Source organism: Mus caroli, chromosome 11 (genome assembly GCF_900094665.2).
Source record: "Mus caroli chromosome 11, CAROLI_EIJ_v1.1, whole genome shotgun sequence".
NCBI classification, from domain to species: domain Eukaryota; kingdom Metazoa; phylum Chordata; class Mammalia; order Rodentia; family Muridae; genus Mus; species Mus caroli.
In genome coordinates, this window is record NC_034580.1 from 43,789,255 (window position 1) to 43,810,768 (window position 21,514).

The following is a 21,514-nucleotide window of genomic DNA, read 5'->3' on the forward strand; positions in this document are numbered from 1 at the left end:
GAAAGGGCTTCGAACAGAATCCCCAGAAATCTGAACCTGCCAGCACTTCCTCCTTTATAGCCTCGCCAGGCGGCGGCTCGGTTTATAATCCCAGTACTTGGGAGACAGAAGCAGGTCGGTAGTTCAAAACCATCCTTCGCAACACAGCCAGTTTAAGACTAGCCTTCACTACATCAAACTTTGCCTTAAAACAAACAAACAGGCAAGATTTGCTGGCACTCGCCTCTAATTGCAACTTTAATTGTACTTCCGTAAGTCAAAGTTGGAGCCGGGGTCTCCAACCGAGGAACTGAACAGAAGCGGAAAGGGCGGAGCCGCGTCTCTGCCACGTAAGGGCGGAGAGGCCACTGTAGTTTGCTTGTGTGCCCTCAGCCCCACTTCTGCTTCCACGGCATGCTCTAATCTCCCGAGAAGCCTTCCTAAAAACCTGGCGCATCTGGCTTCAGAATGCATTTGTACAGCGCTGCCCAACTAGGTTGCGTGGCAGAAGAAACGACGATACTTGAGACCTACTCTCCCAGTTCCTCCCACTTCTTAGTGCAGCCATCTTTGAGCAGCAGTGAATCATGGGAATCCCCGCCTTGCTCTCCGACTATTTCCGGTTCCGGCGGAGGCCGCTCTTTCTTTTTCTCCACAGGGTCGTGGTGGCAGCCGCTGTGGTGCTTGGCTCTCAGAGCTATCCGGTGCCATCCTTGTCGCTGCGGCGACCCTCGCATCAACTGCAGCCATGACCGAGCAGATGACCCTTCGTGGGACCCTTAAGGGCCATAATGGATGGGTAACACAGATCGCCACCACACCGCAATTCCCGGACATGATCCTGTCTGCGTCTCGAGGTACGGGCTGCATGCCGGGTAAATCACCCGGTGTCCTGGGGACTGCATGAGAGTCTCGTGGTTAAGCAAGTGGCGCGCGTGTTGGCTCGGTTCATTCCCCAACCCAGTTGTTAGTTGGGGCGTGCATACCCCAACTTGGGCCCCAACCGGGGCGACCCTTTACACATGAACGTAAACCGAGACACGTCGCGCAACTGCACTCACACCCCACCTCCCAAAGTTGGCGATTTTAAATCTCACGCTTGCTTCCTGGGGATGTGTTTAAGTAGTTTTACGGGGCTACAAGACAGGCGGAGCAATGATGACCCCAACATGCCATCTGAGTTGCTTTGCTGAAATCCAGAGGCTGTTTCTGAGCTGCTGTCGCCTGGCCCTAAACTTTAGACAGTGGGTAAACTTTGTAGGTGCCTTGTTCCCCACATTTCCGGACTTGATTGTCCCGCCCTAGGTTTTCTTGTAACTAATGATTTTTTTTTTCTTTAATGATGTATCTTCATGTGTATTTCCCTCTCCCAGATCCTCCTTACCCACCCAAAATTATGCTCATTTTTCTCTCCTACCTAATATCACGCTTATCAGGCTTATTGTCCGTTTCTGTGTAACTTGGTTCGTGGCTAGGAATGTGTCTGATGCTGCATTTATTTCAGTTAACTCTCAGGCGGGAAAGGCTGTCTCTGCTCAGCCTACATACACCCAAGTGGTGCTTCTGCTGTTAGTCTTGGGCCCAGACGATGGATAAGGTTAGGGTTAGTTTCCCAGACCCTGCATGGTAGCTTGCAGTGATCTGAAACTAGTTCCAGGGGACCTGACACACACTTCTGAACACCATAGACACAGGTAGCACACATACGTGTGTAAGGAGCCATGGTAAATAAAATACGTATTGGATGTGGAACTTAAGTCTTAATCCCAGGAAGTGTGGTGCCCGTAGTCTCACATTACAGCTGAGAACTACAACTCTTTATATTGTAGAGTAGTAAGCCTCTTCTATTTATAACTTGAAGTTTCTCTGTCCCGTTTACTGGCCCCAGTGACTTTAAGACTGTAAATGGTGCACAGTAAGTAGGCTTATACCAACCTTTACCAACCCTTTTAGACAAGACCATCATCATGTGGAAGCTGACCAGAGATGAGACCAACTATGGCATACCACAACGTGCTCTGCGAGGTCACTCCCACTTCGTCAGTGACGTTGTTATATCCTCTGATGGTCAGTTTGCCCTCTCGGGCTCCTGGGACGGAACGCTGCGCCTCTGGGATCTCACAACGCAAGTAGCTGCTTTGGAATCTTGGGGGAAAGTGGGCAAAATTAAGGTAGATTCCCCGGGGTGTGGTCTCCCCTTGGTAATTGGTCCTTTTGTTAGAGGGTGAAGCAACATTTGGGGGTGTTTCAAACTGGGTACCAATAAGTGTCTCATCTTGTAAGTTGTCTTAGGTGGGCATTTGGGAGATGTAATAGAGGATCCTAGTGATGACAAGACGACATTGTCAACCAATCCCCCACAGGGGAATGAGGACATGTCCTGCAATTCTGAATGGGTTCTCTGATACATGTCAGACATGACATGGGGTAGTAGTAGGTTCTAAGCCACGTGCGGACTGTGTGGGGTAATAGAGCCTACGGGACAAGGATGAAGCTAGGAAAAGGCTCTAGCTGGATGGATAAAACTTGTTTAGAAAGTGACCAGGTTCTCCCTCTCTTAGGGGCACCACCACAAGGCGATTTGTCGGCCACACCAAGGATGTGCTGAGCGTGGCCTTCTCCTCTGACAACCGGCAGATTGTCTCTGGGTCCCGAGACAAGACCATAAAGTTGTGGAATACTCTGGGTGTCTGCAAGTACACCGTCCAGGTAAAGGCTAAGGGTGGTAGGGGCAGCATCAGGGTTACCTCCTGCCCCCTGGGGACTTGGTTGTTTCTGAGGTGGGTTCCTCACTAGGTGGTCCTGATGGCCTGCAGTGATCTGACTCCTAGGTGTTGGGATGAAGCTGTGTACCACCGCCTGCCTATTTAGCTTTTCATTGTGTGTTGTTAGTCCTGTTTGGGGTGGTTTTTTGTTTTTTTTTTTTTAAGCTATTTGTATGCATGCTGGCGTGTGCCAAGCATGGGACTTAGAGGAGTTGGAATTTTATTTAAGTATACTGTAGCTGTCTTCAGACACTCCAGAAGAAGGTATCAGATTTTGTTAACGAATGGTTGTGAGCCACCATGTAGTTGCTGGGACTTGAACTCAGGACCTCTGGAAGAGCAGCACTCTTAACCGCTGAGCCATTTCACCAGCCCCAGAATTTTTTGTTTGTTTGAGAAGGGGTTTCTGTGTAGACCTGGCTGAGATGGGTGTGCTTTTAAACTGCTGGGGTTAAAAGGCCAGCTAGAGGTGGTACTTCCCCCCTTTCATTCCATATTAGGTTGGGCCATGGAAACCCAAACCAGGGCATAAATTGGGCAGGGTCTTGGCACATACGCAGATACCCAGATATCTACTAAAACTGCCCTAAGGGTTAAATGATCTTAAGTCTCTCACCTACCTCCTAGAGATGTATATTTAAGGGGCTACAAGCCAGGCCCAACAGTGATGACCACAACATGCCATCTGAGTTGCTTTGCTGAAATCCAGAGGCTGTTTCTGAGCTGTGCCTGGTCCTGTGCTCTATGAGTAGTGGGTGAGCTCTGGGGATCATCTTAGGACTCAAATGTCAGCAGGCTTGACCTCAGGTGGCTTTGCCAACTGCTCTGTTGGCCTAAAGATTTCACTTCTGAGAAGTGAGTGCAAGACTGCTGTTGTCCCATCTAGGGAAGTGTGGTAGAGATCTGTAATCTGGGAAAGATGGCCTCCCCTTAACCTTCCCCTGTATCCTCTGTAGGATGAGAGTCATTCAGAATGGGTGTCTTGTGTCCGCTTTTCCCCGAACAGCAGCAACCCTATCATCGTCTCCTGCGGATGGGACAAGTTGGTCAAGGTAAGCTTCAAGCAAGGGCATAGCTCTGCCAAAAATCCCAAATGTATTCCCATTCCTCTCAAATAGTGATGCATTCTGATTTGGAATATTTATGAACATTAGTTTGACTTTGGCTTTTTATGGTTCATCTCAATACCCAGGTACTGGAACTATAGAGGCTTACATAACATGCCTGTTCAGTGGTCCCTTAAAAGGGGTGTTCATACCTTTCCTGTTTAGTGTATACCTTTATCCTGGTCACCCTCAGACTCCTGTTTTTTCCAGGTGTGGAATCTGGCTAACTGCAAGCTAAAGACCAACCACATTGGCCACACTGGCTACCTGAACACAGTGACTGTCTCTCCGGATGGATCCCTCTGTGCTTCTGGAGGCAAGGTATTTGGGTTTGTCATCTTTACAGAGAAAGCTTTTTATCTGGTTATAAGCATCATTTTAAAATATGTAGAAAAGTATACCAAAGATATTTATTTTTAAGGTTGGGGTTTTGATACAGGTAGTAAGGTATTACGCATTAGAGGAAAGGACTTAGAGACAGGAACACTATACAATCTGACCTACCTCCTCTTTTCTATCTGCCCAGGATGGCCAGGCTATGCTGTGGGATCTCAATGAAGGCAAGCACCTTTACACTTTAGATGGTGGGGACATCATCAATGCCTTGTGCTTCAGCCCCAACCGCTACTGGCTCTGTGCTGCCACTGGCCCCAGTATCAAGATCTGGGTAAGTGTGATCTGTTCCATACATAGCACATTGACTTGACTGGCAGAAATCAAGCTTTCTCAGCAGATTCCATCATTTAGTTGCTGTCAGCACCAAGGGGAGTTCATTTTTTTCCCGGAAACAGTTTGCAGCACTGTGTGACATCTGCCTAATGAAAAGTAATGCCCATGTATATAGCAGTTTATGGAATGTTCTAATTGCTATGTGGTCCAAGGTAATTCTCTTGTGAGAGCCAGTGCAGGTGGCATCTAGCCACCAGATACCTATTAGGAGTTAAGTAGCTGCCGTGTATCATGAAGACCACAGTGTGTACAACATTGTAGTAGAACACTCACTTAGTATACAAGAGATCCAAATTGAGTCCCTAGCAACAAAGAGTCCTTCCCTATGCTGCTAGCATCCACTTGGCCTGCCTCTATATCCTGAGTGTGGAATTAGAGGTGTGCACTACCAACTGAGTAATTCCTGTGTCTATGAATAGCAAAATTGTTGCTGTTTTGAACCTTTTGGTTTTGTACCTTAAGCATTTGTAGCCTTTCCAAGGTAAAGAGTGCCCTTTTTAGTTGGTGAAGCACATTTTTTGTTGTTGGGGGATGAGTTGTACACACTTGAACTAAGTTGTGCAGTCAGTTAAAGTTGGCAATCCTGCCTCAGTCTCCCAGGTATTTCAGATTATAGACCTAAGCTATCAGGACCTGAGGATTTTTTCACATGTAACCAGCCTGCCAGCTCTATTGAAAGGATTCTAAGAGTAATGGTATCTTTTACGGGTTTTGGTCTGTTCCTCAGGACTTGGAGGGCAAGATCATTGTAGATGAATTGAAGCAAGAAGTTATCAGCACCAGCAGCAAGGCAGAACCACCCCAGTGTACCTCTTTGGCATGGTCTGCTGATGGCCAGGTAAGTATATTTGACCCTTCAGCTCAGTTCCCCAACTTATCTCCCTTGCTCTTAATATTTTAGGGATAAGACTGTCCGCATAAAATGAAGTCAAACCAGGTTAATTTTGATGGACTGGTTATATACAGAGAATATTAGATAACCTATTTCTGTCTAGGGAAAGATCATGATACGGAGTTTTTAAACCTGGAAGCTAAAAAATGTCTGAATATATGGCAAGCTGACGAAAGGGGTCTTAAGTTCTTTGAACTATAGAGTTCATTGCTGGGTGTGACCTGTTGTCATTCATTTACAGACTCTGTTTGCTGGCTATACAGACAACTTGGTGCGAGTATGGCAGGTAACTATTGGTACCCGCTAAAAGTTTTATGACAAAGTCTTAGAAATAAACTGACTTTCTGAAACTGGCTTCTATATATGTGAGTCCTGGGAGCTGAGTCCCTGCAAGAACAGACCACTGGTGTTTTACTATCCTGGCTAACAGCTGAGTAAACACATCAGATGTCATTTCATCACCAATTACACAAAAATCCATCAACTTTGGTCTCCTGGAAATACACTAGTGGACATCCACACCATGCCTCATCATCAACTCACATATGCAAGCATAATCTAGCCCACAAATTCAGACCAGACCTGTCCTCTGCTTTTAAAGGAGTCCACAAAAAAAGCAAATAAACACTTTTTTTTATTTTTGCAACACAACCCATCTTTCCCCAAGAACATGAGTTGACCTCAGCCACCAAAGCAGAGGACAAAAGCTGTTTAATGTCAGAAGGCAAGGGGTTACTAGAAAAATAGATTATACCCAGTGGTCTCCCAAGGATCCAGACCCTTGTCTCAAGCTCCCTAACAGGGCTTACCAAGTGGAAATAAAAGGCATGGAAAGGCCAGAAACTTCTGAATAAGAGCCTGACAGAGACTTAGGCTCCTACATAAGATGCAGAGAGAAAATAATTTATTGGGTATGTGATGTCATGCTGACCATCTCAGATCTCACTGAAGCTAAATTCTGGCCAGTCTATGGAGGTAGAAATTGGGGGGTGGAAGGAAAGCTTTAGTGTTCCTACTTCCCCAAGAAAAAGTAGACTTTTACACAGCTCTACCCTTTTGCCCAGCCTGATTGCCTAGACAGCTCCTAAAGCTCTTAGCTGAAGCTTGCACCAAAACATGGAGTGCCTTGTCCAAACCCTCCAGAGAAATGACAAAGGTTGAGGGGTGGGGGGGTGAAAAAGGAAAGTTGAGGAATCTCCACACATTCCCCTACTCGAAAAAGTGGGACCCAGAGCTGGACTGAGCTAGGCAGGAGGGGAGGTCATCAGGCAGCTGTTCGTTATCAGGGACCCATGCAGACCTGTCAGACAAAGTAGGTGAGAAAAGACTGAGCTGGAGGAGTCTAGGAGGGCTTTTTGACTCCTAGAGGGAGAAGCAGCCTGGGTTCAAGAGGGAGCAGGAAGCAATTCAGTAACAAACAGTGGGAGGTATCTAGGCTCCCAAACAGTGGGCAACCATCCACCACCACCCGCCCCCCCAGTGGTAACCAGAGGGGCCCCTGCGGGTGGCAGGCTGATCAAGGGCAGAGCTTGATTCGGGTACCCTTGGAAAGTACCCGGAAGAAAGGGAAAACACGCTCGCCAAGGAAGGCAGCTGAGAAGGTGTGCACATGGGCTAAGGTATCCGCATTGTAGAAGCCCAGGCGCCCAGCCTCATAGTCCAGGTATACGCCAAAGCGCCGTGGTTTCTCACATGGGCTGAGCAGTGTCTGCTCTGTTGAGCTCTGTGCCTGGTATCGTTTGCCGTGGGTGCCCACACACCACACTTCGCGCTGGAGTAGGAGCTGCTGAGGCAGATGGAGCCGGCGGCGGCGATGATGATGGCGTGAGGAGCTGGCATCCCCACTGCTAACAGAGGACCCCCCAGAGCCCACTTTTTCTTTATGATGGGTTGATTCACGTGCAGCACCCACTGCCCAGCCTCGCCGCCCACCCACCTCTACCTCCCAGTAGTGCCGGCCAGAGCGGAAGCCCTGGGCCCCTAGTACACAGCAGTCAGCTGAGAAGCGCTTGGAATGTTCAGGAACCTCCTGCCGACGTTCTGCCAAGCGGACTCCACGGCGATCAGGGGACAGCAGCAGAGCTGGGTGAGCTGTGTCAGGGTCCAGTGTCAGGTCCACTTGGAAAGAGACATACAAAAGAGTTAAAACACCTTCCCATCACACCATCCTACCTCATCTCTCCTTAGTTCCCACCCTATATTAGAAGTCAAGTTCAAGAACTATGGGTTTTAACCTTCACCCCAATTCTAATACCTGCTGGCCTTCCCCTGTCCCTGACTTTCCATCTCATCCAAAACTTAGCTGGGCTACCATGGAAGCAACTTTTGGCTTGAACCTCAGAGTAGCTTCCAGTAGTCTACACCATCCCAGTTAAGCCAAAAGGAAAGGCAAAAACCTCCCTACCTCTTGCAGCCTGACAAAACATGCGGCTCATTTTCCTCACGATGGCGTCTGTCAGGAAGTCGTGGCTATGGGGTTGGCATGGGTCAGGGGACCAAATCTCTGGGGGCTGCAACTGTATCTCTTCACACCTGGAGGAGGGGGACCAGGTAGGGGGTGGGAGCATGATATTCCCAGAGTGAAGAATGACAGCTAAGGGGAAGGAGCAGAGGGTCTGAGAAGCAGAAACTTAGGTTCTGGGGAGAGAGGGTGGGAGGGGAGGGGAAAAGGAAAGGAAGTCTCAGAGAGGCAGAAATGGGGAACCAGACACTACTAGGTTACAAAGGGTAGAGGGAACACACCTATTGAAAGTCTCCTTGATGTCCTGGGAATAACAGAGACAAAAAGAGGGAAAGGGAAAAAGAGAAAGAGTGTCAGCTGCACAGGGGTCACTGCTCTCTTCAGCAGAGAGGTCTGAATGTGAACAGGAAGGGGGAAAGCAGCACCTTCCAGGCTCACAATAAACAAGAATGCTTCTCAACTACCATAACTACCACAGGACTTAATCATCCTACCAGAAGCCCCAGTAACAGAAGAATGCTATCACTATTCTTTCAACTCTCTTGTTTTTTTGGTTGGTTTTTTGGTTTTTCTAGACAGGGTTTCTCTGTATAGCCCTGGCTGTCCTGGAACTCACTCTGTAGACCAGGCTGGCCTCGAACTCAGAAATCCTCCTGCCTCTACCTTCAGAGTGCTGGGATTAAAGGCGTGCGCCACCACACCGGGCTTTCTCTCAACTCTTAACCCCCCTAATTCAAACAACCAAATTAGCATTCCTTAGGTAGGTGTGATTGCCACACACATATTCAATACTGTCATCAGCTTTAAAAAAAAAAAAAAGGTCTTGGTTGAAGTACAGGCAGTTCTGTAGTAGTTGGGGAGCACTGCCTAACGGAACAGAAAAAGGAAGCAGGAGAGTGGATCAGGGCAAAGGAGAACAGTGCTCACTTGCAGTAGCCGCAGGCCCCCCTGTTGGCTCCGTTCTTGGGCTTCAGCAAGCAAGCGGCTCAGCTGGGCAGCCTGCTCTTCTAGACGGTTGGCTGCTGCTCCCGCACGTCCTAACTGAGCTTCGTGCATCTCCCGGAGGCGCCGCTCTAATCCTGCCTGCTCTTCAGCCAGAAACCGTGTTAGCCGCCCAAACTCTGAGGCTACAGCTGCCAGCTCTGACTTCATCTGGCTCTGAAAAGATGCAAAGGCAGGCATGAGGACACAGTTCTGTGATCCAGAGGAGCCCAGTATGATTCCCAGCATCCACATGGCAGCTCATAACCATCTGTAACTCCAGTTCCTGGAGATCTGATGCTCTCTTTTGACCTCTAGGGCAAATGAACATATTTGCATACATTTACATACATGCAAGCAAAACATCCATACACTAAGATTTAAAAACAGAGAGATGCAATGGGAATAGAGGCCACCACCTGAATGAATACACAAAAAAGTAAACTTGACATTTTCTGTCTGTTGCCTCTCAATCTCAGGCAAAGGAGCCTCGTGCTCCCTAACTCCAACATGTCCTGGGAACGGGAAGAGAAGTCTCCTCCCCAGTCCCAGTCTCATTGAATGGACCCCTGAGATAGGCCAACTCCTTGCATCCTGGTTCACATTCACGAACTGCTTTCTGGAATACTTACCTCTTCCCTGTCTACCTAACTTGCTTTTCAGATGGAAGCTTTCATGTTCCAAAGGACATAAAAAATCTCTTCTCTCCAGATTTCTGTACCACCAACTCTGTATTTCTGACTATATCTCCATAATGTGTGGTATTGGAAATGCTATGTTACAATACAGACAGGAGTGGGGGCACATGTGTAAAGATCAGAGGACAAATTGCAAGAGTGGGCTCTCGCCGGGCAGTGGTGGCGCACGCCTTTAATCCCAGCACTCGGGAGGCAGAGGCAGGCGGATTTCTGAGTTTGAGGCCAGCCTGGTCTACAGAGTGAGTTCCAGAACAGCCAGGGCTACACAGAGAAACCCTGTCTCAAAAAACAAAACAAAAAGAGTGGGTTCTCTCCTTCCACCAACTTGGTCCTAGGGATCAAATTCAGGTTAGCAAGCTTGGTGACAGATTCCTTTACCAACTAAGCCATCTTGCCAGTCAAGTTTTGTTTTTGAGACACAGTCCTGCTCTGTAGCCCTGACTGATTTAAAACTCACAATCTTCCTGTCTCTACCTCCTCTGCTAGTTTAAAGATAAGCCACATGCCCAGCTTTGTGGAGTCCTTTAAATTTCTCTTCTACTATGCCACATATTCCCACAGATAGGGCCAGCATAATCCTTTACTACAGTGTCATCAGAGGCTGGCACAGTGCCAACCACAGGGAGGTACTTGGTAAGAAATTTTTGAAATTACCAAATGAGAGAACTCAGAAAGCAATATTTGAAGTGAACTTAGACATGAGGGCTCATGCATATAAAGCCAAAACTCTTCAAGACGGAAGCAAGTGAATTATTCCACATCTGAGGCCAGCTTGGGCTACAACATAAAACCCTTTCTCAAAACACAAAAGGAAGATGCCACACAGTTAAGTCCTGACTCTCAGTAGTCACAGTCATCAGAAGAGAGCAGTCACTCAAGTTCTCTAAACTAGGAGTCAGCAAACTCCTGTAAAGTTGCAAACAGTAAATGTTATACACTTAGGGCAACAGGTAAAACATTTTATAGGTACAGCTGCTCCTAGATATTCAAGTGGATTTGTTTCCAGGAGACCCAAATCAGCAGATATGCAAATAATCCCTTTTTCTCCCCTATATTTTAAAAGTCTCATAACACCCAATACAATGGAAATACTACCAACTAGCTAGGCTTGTGGTGATCTGAATCAGAACAGCCCCTAGGCTTGGTCCATACTTGATCCCGTTGGTGGAACTGTCTGGGAGGATTAGGAGCTGTGGCCTTGTTGGAGGTTGTGTCACCTGGATGGGCATTAAGATTGCAAAAGCCCACACACACCATTCTCTGTTCACCTACTCCTACCCTGAACCATGAGGCCCAAAAAACGTTTTATAAGTCGCCTTCATCATCATGTCTCTTCACAGCAATAGACAAAGTAACTAAGACAAGACTGTATAAAGAATAAATGCTTTCTGGGGGGAGGGATCTTACTATATAGCTGTGGTTGTCCTGGAAGTCACTACGTAGACTAGGCTGGCCTCAAACTCATAGACATCTGTCTGTATCTGCCCCCCCCCCCCCAAGTCTGGGAGAAGTAAAGACTATAAAAAACCAAGCCAATCAAACAAACAAATGGTAGTGCATGACTTTAGTCCCAGCACTTGGGAGGTAGAGGCAGGCAGATCTATCTTTTTGAGTTTGAGGCAAGCCTGGTCTACAGAGCAAATTCCAAGAGAGGCAAGAGCTACACAGAGAAAACCCATCTCAAAAACAAAAACAAGGAGCCCACATGTTGGCCGCCTGTGTAAGGAGGAGGAACTAACAAGCAGGTAAGGTGGTAGTTGTCGAATCCAGTTTCACTCTCTGCCTGAAAGACACATATCCCAATATACATTTTCTAAAACTCAGAAGACCCTCACAGTATCAGCTTGGGAAGCTGCCAGATAGCACATTGTGATTGACATTTCACAGCAGTGACTCCCTAACGTACAGATGGCACTACTATGAGTTCTAGAAGCGGCAAGGCCCAGACTGACCAGGAAGGAGGGAAAGGGTACTCCCATTTGATGATGGCTGAAGCTTAGCTTAGCCACAGTATTAGTTCCATTCCAGCAAGGCCTGCTAGGCTTCTGAGAACAGACAGGCAACTGAAGGAGGTAAGCTAATGGAAATGGCCTGAGAACACCAGCAAAGAGGACAGGAGGTCTCTGCAATGCTGATGATTACTGATTCTATCTTTTCCTAACAGTCTGCCCTTCATCCAAGACCCAGCAAGCCTATCACACCACAGCCCTTAATGTTCAGAGAAGCTCTGCCTGCCATCTGTGTTTATCCTGCAACTTGGTACTCCTCTGGCAGCTGTTGTACATATTTGCTCACTTGCTTTCTCTGCTATCCCGAGTCAAGGGCTGGGTATCCTCTGTAGCTTTAGACAGGACAACCAGCCTCAATAGGTCATGCCTCCATTTTCACATTTTACATTTTACAGAGTCATGTCTCCTGACTCTGAAGGTTGCATCACCACAGATCTCTAAGAATCTGACAGTCTCATCTTCCTTATCCTCACAACAGCATCAGTCAGTCCACTCACACACATCACCCACCTTCAGCTCTGTCACTCGCCTCTCCTCCTTGGCCTTCATCTTCTGCACAGCCTCTAGATGCTTCCTAAGTGGTTCCACATGCCCTTGTAGCTTGGCCTGAGGGATCAGGAAAGGGAAGGTTAGTCAGGGAAACGATGAGAAGCACCTGTCCTACAGATCCTCTATCCAGTCCTCCCTACAGTGGAGATTCAATGCTTCCTATTACCACTGTCAAGTGTCAAATATGCCCTTCCTTCCCACACTCCTTCTCTCAGATGACTAGAAGTGCCCCAACTCTCCCCTGCACTCATGATGGATAGGCCCTGGGTGTGCCGTCTTCAGAGGCTGGATCTTCATGGCTGCAGAACTCTATTTCCGACAGCTGGTGTACACCTGCCCTAAGCTCCTCACCACATGAAGTCCATCCACAGGAATATTTCTGCCATTGGTCACTTCCATTTGATAAGCCATCTTCCTCACCACCTACAAATCTAAACACTCTAGAGATGGTGTGCCTGTGCTCGAAGAGTTAAAGTGAGCTGGGCGTGGTGGCGTACACCTTTAATCCCAGCGCTTGGGAGGCAGAGGCAGGCGGATTTCTGAGTTCGAGGCCATCCTGCTCTACATAGTGAGTTCCAGAACAGCCAGGGCTAAACAGAGAAACCCTGTCTATATGCCACATTCAAATATAGACCCTACACTTTTTTTTTTTTTTGGACAGGGTATAGGATTAGGAGCTGTGGCCTTGTTGGAGGTTGTATCACCTTGGTGGGCATTAAGATTTCCAAAGCCCCCACACACCATTCTCTGTGTGAATGAGACAACGCTGGCAACCCTACACTTCTATTGTCCCCTCCTACATGCCCCCACCCACGCCCTCGAGTTGTGATTCTCTGCTATTCCCTTGGTCTGGGATTACCCTACTCCACTAGTCCAAGGTATTCTTCCTTTACACCCCAGCTCCCACGCATTAATCTGACTCTATGAACCCAACTTCCTCTGTGAGCCTAAGGAACTTAGAGCTATACTTCTTCCCAGAGCACAGTTTACAAATGTGCCTTGCAGACATTACAGGGTCTTTCCTTTCCTAAGGCAGGGTCTCACAGCCCACGATAGTCTGGAATGTGTGCTGTAGCTGAGGAGGAGCCTGAACTTCTCAACTCCTACTTCCCCTCCCTAGTGCTGGGATTGCCACTTTCCTTAGTTCCTATGCTCTGGCTGGCTGCTGTGTTTTCCATTCAATTACCCACTACATGGAAAACAAAAGCGCTTTCTTCTTGTAGTTACAATTCTAACAGCAATCAGATACGTGAGCTTTCCATTCCAGGCATTTATAGCCATGTCTTTCCTGCAGCGATCAGGATAGGTATAATAAATGCCGCCTTTTACTCTATCTTTTTTTAATGTCTTTTACATTTGACTTGTTCTTTCCTTTTCATTAGGGGAAAATTCGGGTTGAACCTTGAGCCTTGCTCCAAGCAGAACCAAAACTGCATCTCGGTAATTTGAGGCAAGCCATGCTTCATTTCCTCTTTTAAAATGGGAATAATGTCAACCTCACAGATAGCAAACTTAGCAAAATTTCTAACATGTGGCAAAAGATCAGTAAATGCTATCCGGCATTTGCTAACTACATTGTAAGCTGCCAGTGACATCCTGATAATGACCCATGAACTAAAAAGATAACTGACCCTGAGTACAAAAGGCAATTGTTACACAACTGGTTGTGGAAAGTATTACTGGAGCAATAAATCAGTAATTCCATAAAATATATACAAAATTATGCCTTTTGATATTATTGCTATTTCTCCACTAGTAGAATCAGTTATTTCTACTCCATCATTCAGAATTTACAAAGCTTAAATTTACCACTTAATATTTATCTAAATTGACAGGAAATTACAAACATGAATCTAAATAGATTATTACAGGGTCTTGCTGTATTTTAGGCAGGATTTCACTATGCAGCCACGCTGACATAGAATTGGCTGTTTAGCTCAGGCTGACCTCAAACTCAGAGATCTGCCAGCTTCTGCCTCCAGAGTTCTATGATTAAAGGCTCATGCTATCACTCCTACCCTCCCCTTTCCCCCTTTTTTCCTTTAGTACAAGTTCTCTGAGCTGGGAAGATAGTTTAGCTCTGAAGATAAGTTCAATCGTTCAACCCACAATGTGGAAGGAGGAATCAATTCCCAAAGTTGTCTGTTAACCTTTGCATGGGGTTTACACTCACACCTGCAAAGGCTGTGAGTTTGAGACCAGCTTGGTCTACATAGGGTGTTTTGGGACAGCAAGGGCTAGAGAGAGACCATGTCTCAAAGACTATAAACAGGCAAATAACTTTTTTTTTGAGTGAGTCTCGTGTAATTCAGGTCTCATGGAACTCAGGCTGGCCTCTATCTTGCTATGTAGTCAAGGATGACCTTGAACTGATATTCCTGCTTCCACTTTCCCAAGTGTTCGGTTGAGGGGCTTGCTGTACTATGCCCATCTTAGGTTGAGTTTTCTATAGATCCTCTCACTGATTCTGGACTTTTGCAGTAAGGCCCACTGTAGTTTTGAAAACCTACTCTAGTAGTAACGAACAGTGAGCTGAGTGAGACTCTAAGCTGAGGTGATGATGATCACTGAAGTCACTGACTGAATCACAAACAACAAAGCTCTGGGCCAGCAAACAGAGGCTCCACTCTCCTCCTAGTTCCTGACTTCAAATCTGAAGATAGTTCTATCTGTGCTGGCTGTTTCATAGATAAATGTCCTTCACATATGTCCAAAGAATCAGGGAAATAAAGAGCCAGACGGTTAACCAAACGAAATTACATTCCAAGAACAGTCAGGTCAGAAAGGTCAAACTAAAATATCCAAGTAGGATGGAGGCCCCAAGAGGAGGGTGTTCACATCAAAGTCTCTCTCTAAAGCTGTACAACATATAAGCCTCCAAATTCAGAACATAAACCTGCTTCCCAATCAATACAATGAGAATAGCAAACATCAAACTCACAGTGACACTGAATTCTAAACGATAATCTATAAAAGGTGGCCATATGCCTGTGGTAATGAAAGTTCAAAGACACTCTGAAACTTGAGCAAGACGTCTTGCCCTAAGAGCCTCTCTTTCTGGTAAATACATGAGACTGGGTGCAGAGAGAAACCAACGAAACTCATAGCCTAGGATAAGTGCGGGACCCACTGAGAGACAAGTGTTTGGAACCTGACACTAGTTATTTCTTTGCTCTGGTTTCAGACCCTTCATTTGTTCTTTTAGGTCTCCATTCCTTCCCATCTGAAGTAGCTCTGTCATGGATAATACTTAAGATTCACCCAGAAGAAAATAGGACTGGAGTGAAGCACGTCCTGTCACTAAGCCACAGAGCCAGTTAGAGGATCCTTCCCATTTACCCACCTTGAAGTCAGTGCTTGGACAGGGAGAACCATTTTTCCAATGATAAGGTCCTGCTGAGAGAACCGGCATCACGTCCCCAGTCCCCGTTCTCTCCTCCCCATCCTGACTCCACTCTGCCACCCGTGTTACTCACCTTGTACTCCTGCACTACCTCCTCCAATGGCACCACACTATGCTGTTTGTGGCTCCTGGATTCGCGGCACACCACACAGATGGCTTCTTCATCCACCTCACAGAACAGCTTCAGGGCTTCTTGGTGTCTTGGACAGATGCCTTGTTCATTCACACGGCTCCCTCGCCCAGGAGTTGGGTGCATCTGACGGATCACCTGGACCATGTTGGCCAACTGCAGGTTGGGGCGGAAGCTCCGCCGAGGAAAACTTTTTCGACACTGGGGACAAGTGAAGCATCTCCGAGGGGCTGGAGGTGGCGGCAGTTGGGTGATCGGGTCTAGCTCCTCTTCCTCGTCTTCCTCCAGCACTTCCTCCTCCTCGTCCTCATCTTCCCCTCTCAGGTCCGCCACATCCCCCAAGTAATAGTCCAGTTCCTCCTCCTCCTCCTCCTCCTCCTCCCACACATAGTCCATGTTGTCCCAGTTAGACCCACCTATACCACTACTCCAGAACACTTCCTCTTCCTCCTCGGCCTCCTCCTCCATGTCACCCTCATAATCTTCTTCCCGCATAGGGGTGTCCCAGCCCCCGCCAGCCCCGACAGCTTCCACTTCTTCCTCCTCTCCGACCTCCTCCTCCTCCTCCTCCCGATCCAACTCATCTCTGTCTTCCTCATCCTCCCCGCCCCACAACTGGGTTACACACACTCGGCAGAAGTTGTGCCCGCAGCCGATGGACACCGGGTCCGTGAAGTAATCGAGGCAGATGGCGCACACCGCCTCCTCCTGAAGGGTCTGCACAGGGTTGGGTGTCATGGCAACGGCAGCCATCTTAGTGTCCAGTCAGCCAGGGTAGAAGTGGGGGGGGGGGGGGGGGGGGGGGGGGGGGGGGGGGGGGTCTCCCTTTCCCGAAGCCCCGAAGCCCCGTCCCCACCCCGAGCCCAACCTCTCTGCACCTTGTCTGCGGCAAGGCCAAAGGAATGTCCTCCGACCAGCCCACCCCGCCACACACAGTCCCCTACCCCCAGACGACCACCGTGTCTCACAGAGGGGAGGGGACAGAGGGGAGCCCCACCGACAAGCCGCTCAGGTGGACCTGAGTGCAAATCTGCCCCAACGCTCCCCTGGCCTGCTCATAAACCCCCGCCCCTCCTCACTTCCTGGCCCCGCCCCCCGGCTTCCGGCCTCCCTCCCAACGCTTCCGGCGTCTCCGCACAACCTGAACTCAGGAGTTCCCGGCGAGGCGCCGCCCCCTCCTCCCACGCCCCGCCCCAGGCTGCGGAGCGACCGGAAACGAGGAGGAGACGCTCTAGCTGACACGGTGGAACAGGACGGGAGGGCTAGGACGGCGGAGGCCCACGTCTCGGTGATGACTGGCCGCGAAGAACGCGTACGGAGCGGAAGGCGCCCCCATGCCCTGCCAGCGGGGACGGACGGCGGAGGGTGGCGAGGACGTTGAGCAGCGCCCTGTTCTCCGTGCTCCAACCGCAGCGGCCTAGCGCCATCCTACCGACCAGGCACGGACGATTGCAGAAGGGACTCCGAGGACCAGTGCCGGAAGCTGAGGGGCGGGCCCGCTCAGCGTCCTCATATTTCCGGCCCCTCTAGACCCGAAACTTGTTTGTTCGTTTGCGACTCCGGGGGTCCCTCCGAGCGGGATTCTGGGCGGAGCCTGACGAAACCGGCTGAGACTGGAGTTAGAGGCTCCGCCCTCCCGCTGGACTGGGCGGTTTCTCGCCAGCTTTAGGAACTGCCACTTTGCTGGGGACCACAGCGCTCCTGTAAGCCCAGCACTGTAGAGGCAGAGGCCGCGGAACTGTGGCAAGTTCCAGGTTTATCCAACCTGGACTACAAAGTGAGACCCTGTCCCAGAAACCAACCACCAACCAGTCAAAGCAAGCCAGCAAAACAAAACCAAATCCTGCCAACCGGTCACTTGTCCCATCATTTATTATTAATATCCACATCCATATTAAATGTGTTCAACTATATGACAGAGAATGAATTAAGTTTAAAAAGTGAAGGTGGCTGAACACTGGAGTATAGGAAGGCGAGCAACGTTAAGTGTATTCGGTACTTTGAATGGCTATATAAAGTAAATATAAGTAATATAACGTAAATCATATAAAGCAAATCATAGTTGTTGCCTCACAGGATTTTGTGAGGATGGCGTCATGTAAAACGGTCAGAACGGTTTCTAGTATCTGGTAAAGAGGTTAAGGGCTAGCTACTCTACCATATTCTTGTCTATAGAAGAAAACAGAATTTCTCTAGGAAGGCTGACTGGCCAGTAAAGACACTTTTCCGAAAACATAGTCCTTTGGGTTTTGAGACAAATCCGTGTGTTCTCATTAAAAATATTTTTCCAGTGTTATGGGTTTACTCAAATTTTAGTACTTTATGTGGGCCGTGCATACCTTTCATGTCTTTCATCCGAAATGTTTTTGAGATTTGTATTCATGATTTCAGGCTAAAGAAAAGGAGAGTCCCGAATTGTGTTGTGGAAATTGTTTATGAGAGAATTCTATCCCTGTGGTTCCCAAAGCATTTCTCGTGCGGTTGTTTGTTTTTGGTTTTTTGCTTGTTTTGTTTGTGGGTCATAAATAACTTATGCACCATATCCTCTGAGCGCAGCCCAGATTTAGATGGGTGCCGTGGCTCAGAGCACCTCCCACTGAACACACTAAAATGACAAACCTTCCTGGAGCAAGTCTCGTTTTTAAGAAGTGTAGCTTTAGGTACTTGCCAGTTGCCTATCAGGAGGTGTGGTTTCCGTAGTGTAGTGGTTATCACGTTCGCCTCACACGCGAAAGGTCCCCGGTTCGAAACCGGGCGGAAACAGTTTTTAGACTGCTTTTCTTTGCTTCCACATAAAGCTGGTGTTTGAAAAACTATTCCTAGGAAAATGAAGAACTGAATTGGAACTTAAAAGTTTGCGAAGTAAACTCAAGGCACTCCCCATATCAGAAGCCGTTACCTCTCCAAGACTAGAGCGCTTTTGGATGTCTGTGACATTTTCATAAAACCGTAATAATTGAAACTGGTAAAGCACGAGGCTCTTAATCACAAACAATGGGTTCTTCAAACTACATGGGATGAGCGTCCTTTTAGAAAGGACAACGAATTGAAGCACTTTTGTGACCAAAGCAAGATGGTGCTATGCTGTCTTCACTATTACAAAGATGGACAAAGACCACTAATTTGGAAAGCTGGAAGATAAGTAAGAAATGGGTACCATTTGGCAAATTCCTGGAGGCTGGTCATCATTAACCAGTCCACCACCTATTAGATATGCCCAGATATCAGGACTAGCTGTGCTGGTGGCCAGCCTATGGCTAATGAGACTAGGACCCCAAGATCCTGAAGGCCTATCTCTGTGAGCCTCCAAACCATCAGTTAGGATTTGGACTTGCGGTTCTATTCAGGAAAGCTGTTCTGTGTGATGAGAACCTCAACTCTAGCTCATATTTCTTTCTTTTTTCTTTTTTTTTTAGTTATGTGTTGCAGGATATCTGCTCACACTGTGAATCCAGAGATTGTGTTGTTTACTGAAGGAAAAAAGAAAGAAAGAAAACTTTTTCTAGTTGTGGTGTGGCTCAGTCCCAGCATACACCTTTAATCCCTCTGGGTGGAATATAGACACACCCTTAGCACACATCTTTAATCCCAGACAATGGAGGGAGGTAGAGTTAGAGGGTAGAAGGAAGCAGCCATGTCTGAAAGTGATGTCTAATTGGGTGACAGATAAAGTGAAGAATCAGAAAGATTTGACAGAACAGGATCTGCCCAACACTCATGAGAAAAGAGAAGAGAGGCTACATGAGGGGCGAGAAACAGAATGACATGAGAACATGCTAGACACAGGTGAAGACAGAATGAACCAGAGAAGGAGACAGAAGACTAGAATAGATTGCTAGAGTTAATTTGAGGCCAGGCAGAGAAATTCAGGAGAAGCAGAGAGAAGTCAAATTGAATCAGTCAGCTTGGAGAGGAGTTTGGGCCAGAACAGCCGAGTTGACCAGCCATCCTGAGATCAGAAAGAACAAGGGAGGGGTGAGCTTATTCAGCAGTACGTATCAGAGGCTGAAAACATTCTAGGCCTGGAAAACAGGCTAGAAGCTTCCAGAACTAGGCCTAGGTTAGCAGGAGGAGGCAGTAAGCCTCGGAGACGACAATTGCATCAGGTGAATACAAGTTACATTTACAGCAGCTTATTTCTATCCATACAAAAAGTAAACCATAGTCATAGTGACTTCTCAGGAATGTGTGTTCTTAGGACCACGTGAGGAATTCTGCCTGTCTTACAAGTTCTGACTAATTCTTGTTATGGTCACCCTATTGGGTAATACACCCATTCCTGAACCCAGCTGCACCTTTGACACATTTTTGAAGGTTGATGTTATCCTCTGTCTAGTACGTGTAATCAAGTAACTTGATGTCATTGTCAGATTTGTAGTGGCCTGGTTTGTTTGTAGGGAAGACCTAGACAACCAATAAGTAAAACTGGGGTCATATCTACAAGACTAAGGAACAGTCTGTGGGCTTATCTCACTTAACATTAATGGAGAACTTCCTAGAGTTGAAGATATTCGTGTTAGAGCTTTTCAAAACAAAAGAACACTTATAGGTTCCCTTATGTGCGGTGGCAAAGTGAAGATTGCAATGTGTAGGGCAACATCTCAGCAAAGACAGACTTGTAAAAATAACGTTTATTCTCCTGTCGTAATTGTTTCCTAGGCTTGCTGCCTCTGCCTGCTAAGCTAGGCCTAGTTCTGGAAGCTTCCAGCATCCATACAATCTAATCTAGGCCTGGAATGTTTTCAATTTCTGAGGCTTACTGGCTGATTGTCAGACTTGCCTGACAGGAAATCACTCTTTCTTGTTCTTGCTGATCTCTGACTGGCTGGTTCAACTCAGCTGTTCTGGCTCAAACTGCTCTCATAGCTGACTGATTCAGTCTGGCTTTTCTCTTGGCCTCTGAATTGCTCTGCTTGGCCTAAACTAACTCTAGCAATCTTTTCTAGCCTTCTGGCTCCTTCTCGTCCTCTGGCTCATTCTGTCTTTACCTGTGTCTAGCTTGTTCTCTCTTCAACCTGTCTCTGTAAAACTCTCCCAGTAAAACTGCCTCCTTTATTTTTGGGGGTTAAAGGTGTGTTCTAAGGGGCTGAGCTACACCACACCTAAAAACAGTTTTGTTTTATTTTGGGTTCAGTTTTTCCTTTTGGGTTGTGGAGAAGTGTTTGTGTACACCACCCTGCCCCAACAACTGCAAATTCCCTAGCTATCCATGGGAGCTCAGAGCGACTTAGGGAGACAGAGGTGGAAATAGGCAACTTTAGGTCCTGCCTGGGCAATTTAGTGAGAGATGACTTAAAGGTTGGTATGTTGGCAGAATGCTTGGCACTATGTATGAGACCCCAAGTTCAATCCCTAGCACCACAAAAGTTAAACACACACATGCATATGTATGTATGTATGTATGTATGTATGTATATTTGTGTATGTATGCATACTATGATATGGCCATTGCCCTCTCGAATGCTGGGTAGCCTGAGATTGGGCCGTTAACACTTCCGTCATTAAGGGAGGGCTCAGGAAGCCCTAACATTCCCTCTTGTTCAAAGAAGGGCTGAGATGCTCCAGCCTGAGGGTGCGTAGGCAGGTGATGGATGCTGGGAAAGGGGTTTCTGAGACTGCCCGGCTTGTGCTGTCCATTTGTAATGGGGTTGGGCATTATTTATATTTGATTTTGGCTTCCCCAGCATGCTATTTGGTGTTTTGGGAGGATCTGTCCTAAAGAACGGCGCATTGCCAGACGTGTTGGCGCACACCTTTAATGCCAGCACTCGGGAGGCAGAAGCAGGCAGATTTCTGAGTTGGAGGCCAGCCT

The 21,514-nt window shown here is 47.6% G+C and overlaps 2 protein-coding genes and 4 non-coding genes across 8 annotated transcripts; 5 read left to right on the plus strand and 1 right to left on the minus strand.

Annotated features, from left to right (window-relative positions):
* The first annotated feature begins 598 nt into the window (after window positions 1–598).
* Window positions 599–5,821, plus strand: Rack1 (receptor for activated C kinase 1). Its single transcript, XM_021175673.2, has 8 exons — window positions 599–836; window positions 1,933–2,104; window positions 2,541–2,688; window positions 3,701–3,796; window positions 4,061–4,171; window positions 4,377–4,517; window positions 5,307–5,417; window positions 5,713–5,821. The coding sequence occupies exons 1-8, from the start codon at window positions 728–730 to the stop codon at window positions 5,776–5,778; spliced, it is 954 nt and encodes a 317-aa protein (XP_021031332.1). The 5' UTR covers window positions 599–727; the 3' UTR covers window positions 5,779–5,821.
* On the plus strand, window positions 1,129–1,196 carry LOC115032641. Its single transcript, XR_003838275.1, has one exon. It is a non-coding gene; the product is annotated as a small nucleolar RNA SNORD95 (small nucleolar RNA).
* LOC115032625 lies at window positions 2,298–2,378 on the plus strand. Its single transcript, XR_003838262.1, has one exon. It is a non-coding gene; the product is annotated as a small nucleolar RNA SNORD96 family (small nucleolar RNA).
* LOC115032640 lies at window positions 3,403–3,470 on the plus strand. Its single transcript, XR_003838274.1, has one exon. It is a non-coding gene; the product is annotated as a small nucleolar RNA SNORD95 (small nucleolar RNA).
* A 264-nt stretch (window positions 5,822–6,085) lies between the features above and the next one.
* Trim41 (tripartite motif containing 41) lies at window positions 6,086–17,270 on the minus strand. Of its 3 annotated transcripts, none has more exons than XM_021177390.2 (7): window positions 15,646–17,270; window positions 12,131–12,226; window positions 8,860–9,090; window positions 8,214–8,236; window positions 7,876–8,003; window positions 7,414–7,589; window positions 7,078–7,318 (listed from the first exon to the last, which is right to left on the minus strand). In XM_021177390.2, exons 1-7 carry the CDS (start codon window positions 16,453–16,455, stop codon window positions 7,160–7,162), a joined length of 1,623 nt encoding a protein of 540 aa, XP_021033049.1. In that variant the 5' UTR covers window positions 16,456–17,270; the 3' UTR covers window positions 7,078–7,159. The 3 variants fall into 3 exon arrangements, with proteins under 3 accessions (XP_021033047.1, XP_021033049.1, XP_021033048.1); XM_021177389.2 differs by having other exon boundaries at window positions 7,408–7,589; XM_021177388.2 differs by having other exon boundaries at window positions 6,086–7,589.
* Window positions 17,271–18,392: 1,122 nt separating this feature from the next.
* Trnav-cac lies at window positions 18,393–18,465 on the plus strand. The gene has a single exon. It is a non-coding gene; the product is annotated as a tRNA-Val (tRNA).
* The last annotated feature ends 3,049 nt before the right edge of the window (window positions 18,466–21,514 follow it).

Bases quoted from the DNA above. Each gene is read 5' to 3' on its own strand.
- Rack1 (XM_021175673.2), top strand. From the start codon at position 728: ATGACCGAGCAGATGACCCTTCGTGGGACCCTTAAGGGCCATAATGGA. The intron at 2,689-3,700 runs GTAAAGGCTAAG...TATCCTCTGTAG, and splicing joins TCTGCAAGTACACCGTCCAG to GATGAGAGTCATTCAGAATG. The intron at 4,172-4,376 runs GTATTTGGGTTT...CTATCTGCCCAG, and splicing joins TCTGTGCTTCTGGAGGCAAG to GATGGCCAGGCTATGCTGTG.
- Trim41 (XM_021177388.2), bottom strand. From the start codon at position 16,455: ATGGCTGCCGTTGCCATGACACCCAACCCTGTGCAGACCCTTCAGGAG. The intron at 8,004-8,213 runs GTGTGTTCCCTC...CCCCTCCTCCAG, and splicing joins ATCAAGGAGACTTTCAATAG to GTGTGAAGAGATACAGTTGC. The intron at 7,590-7,875 runs GTAGGGAGGTTT...TCTCTTTCCAAG, and splicing joins GTTTTGTCAGGCTGCAAGAG to TGGACCTGACACTGGACCCT.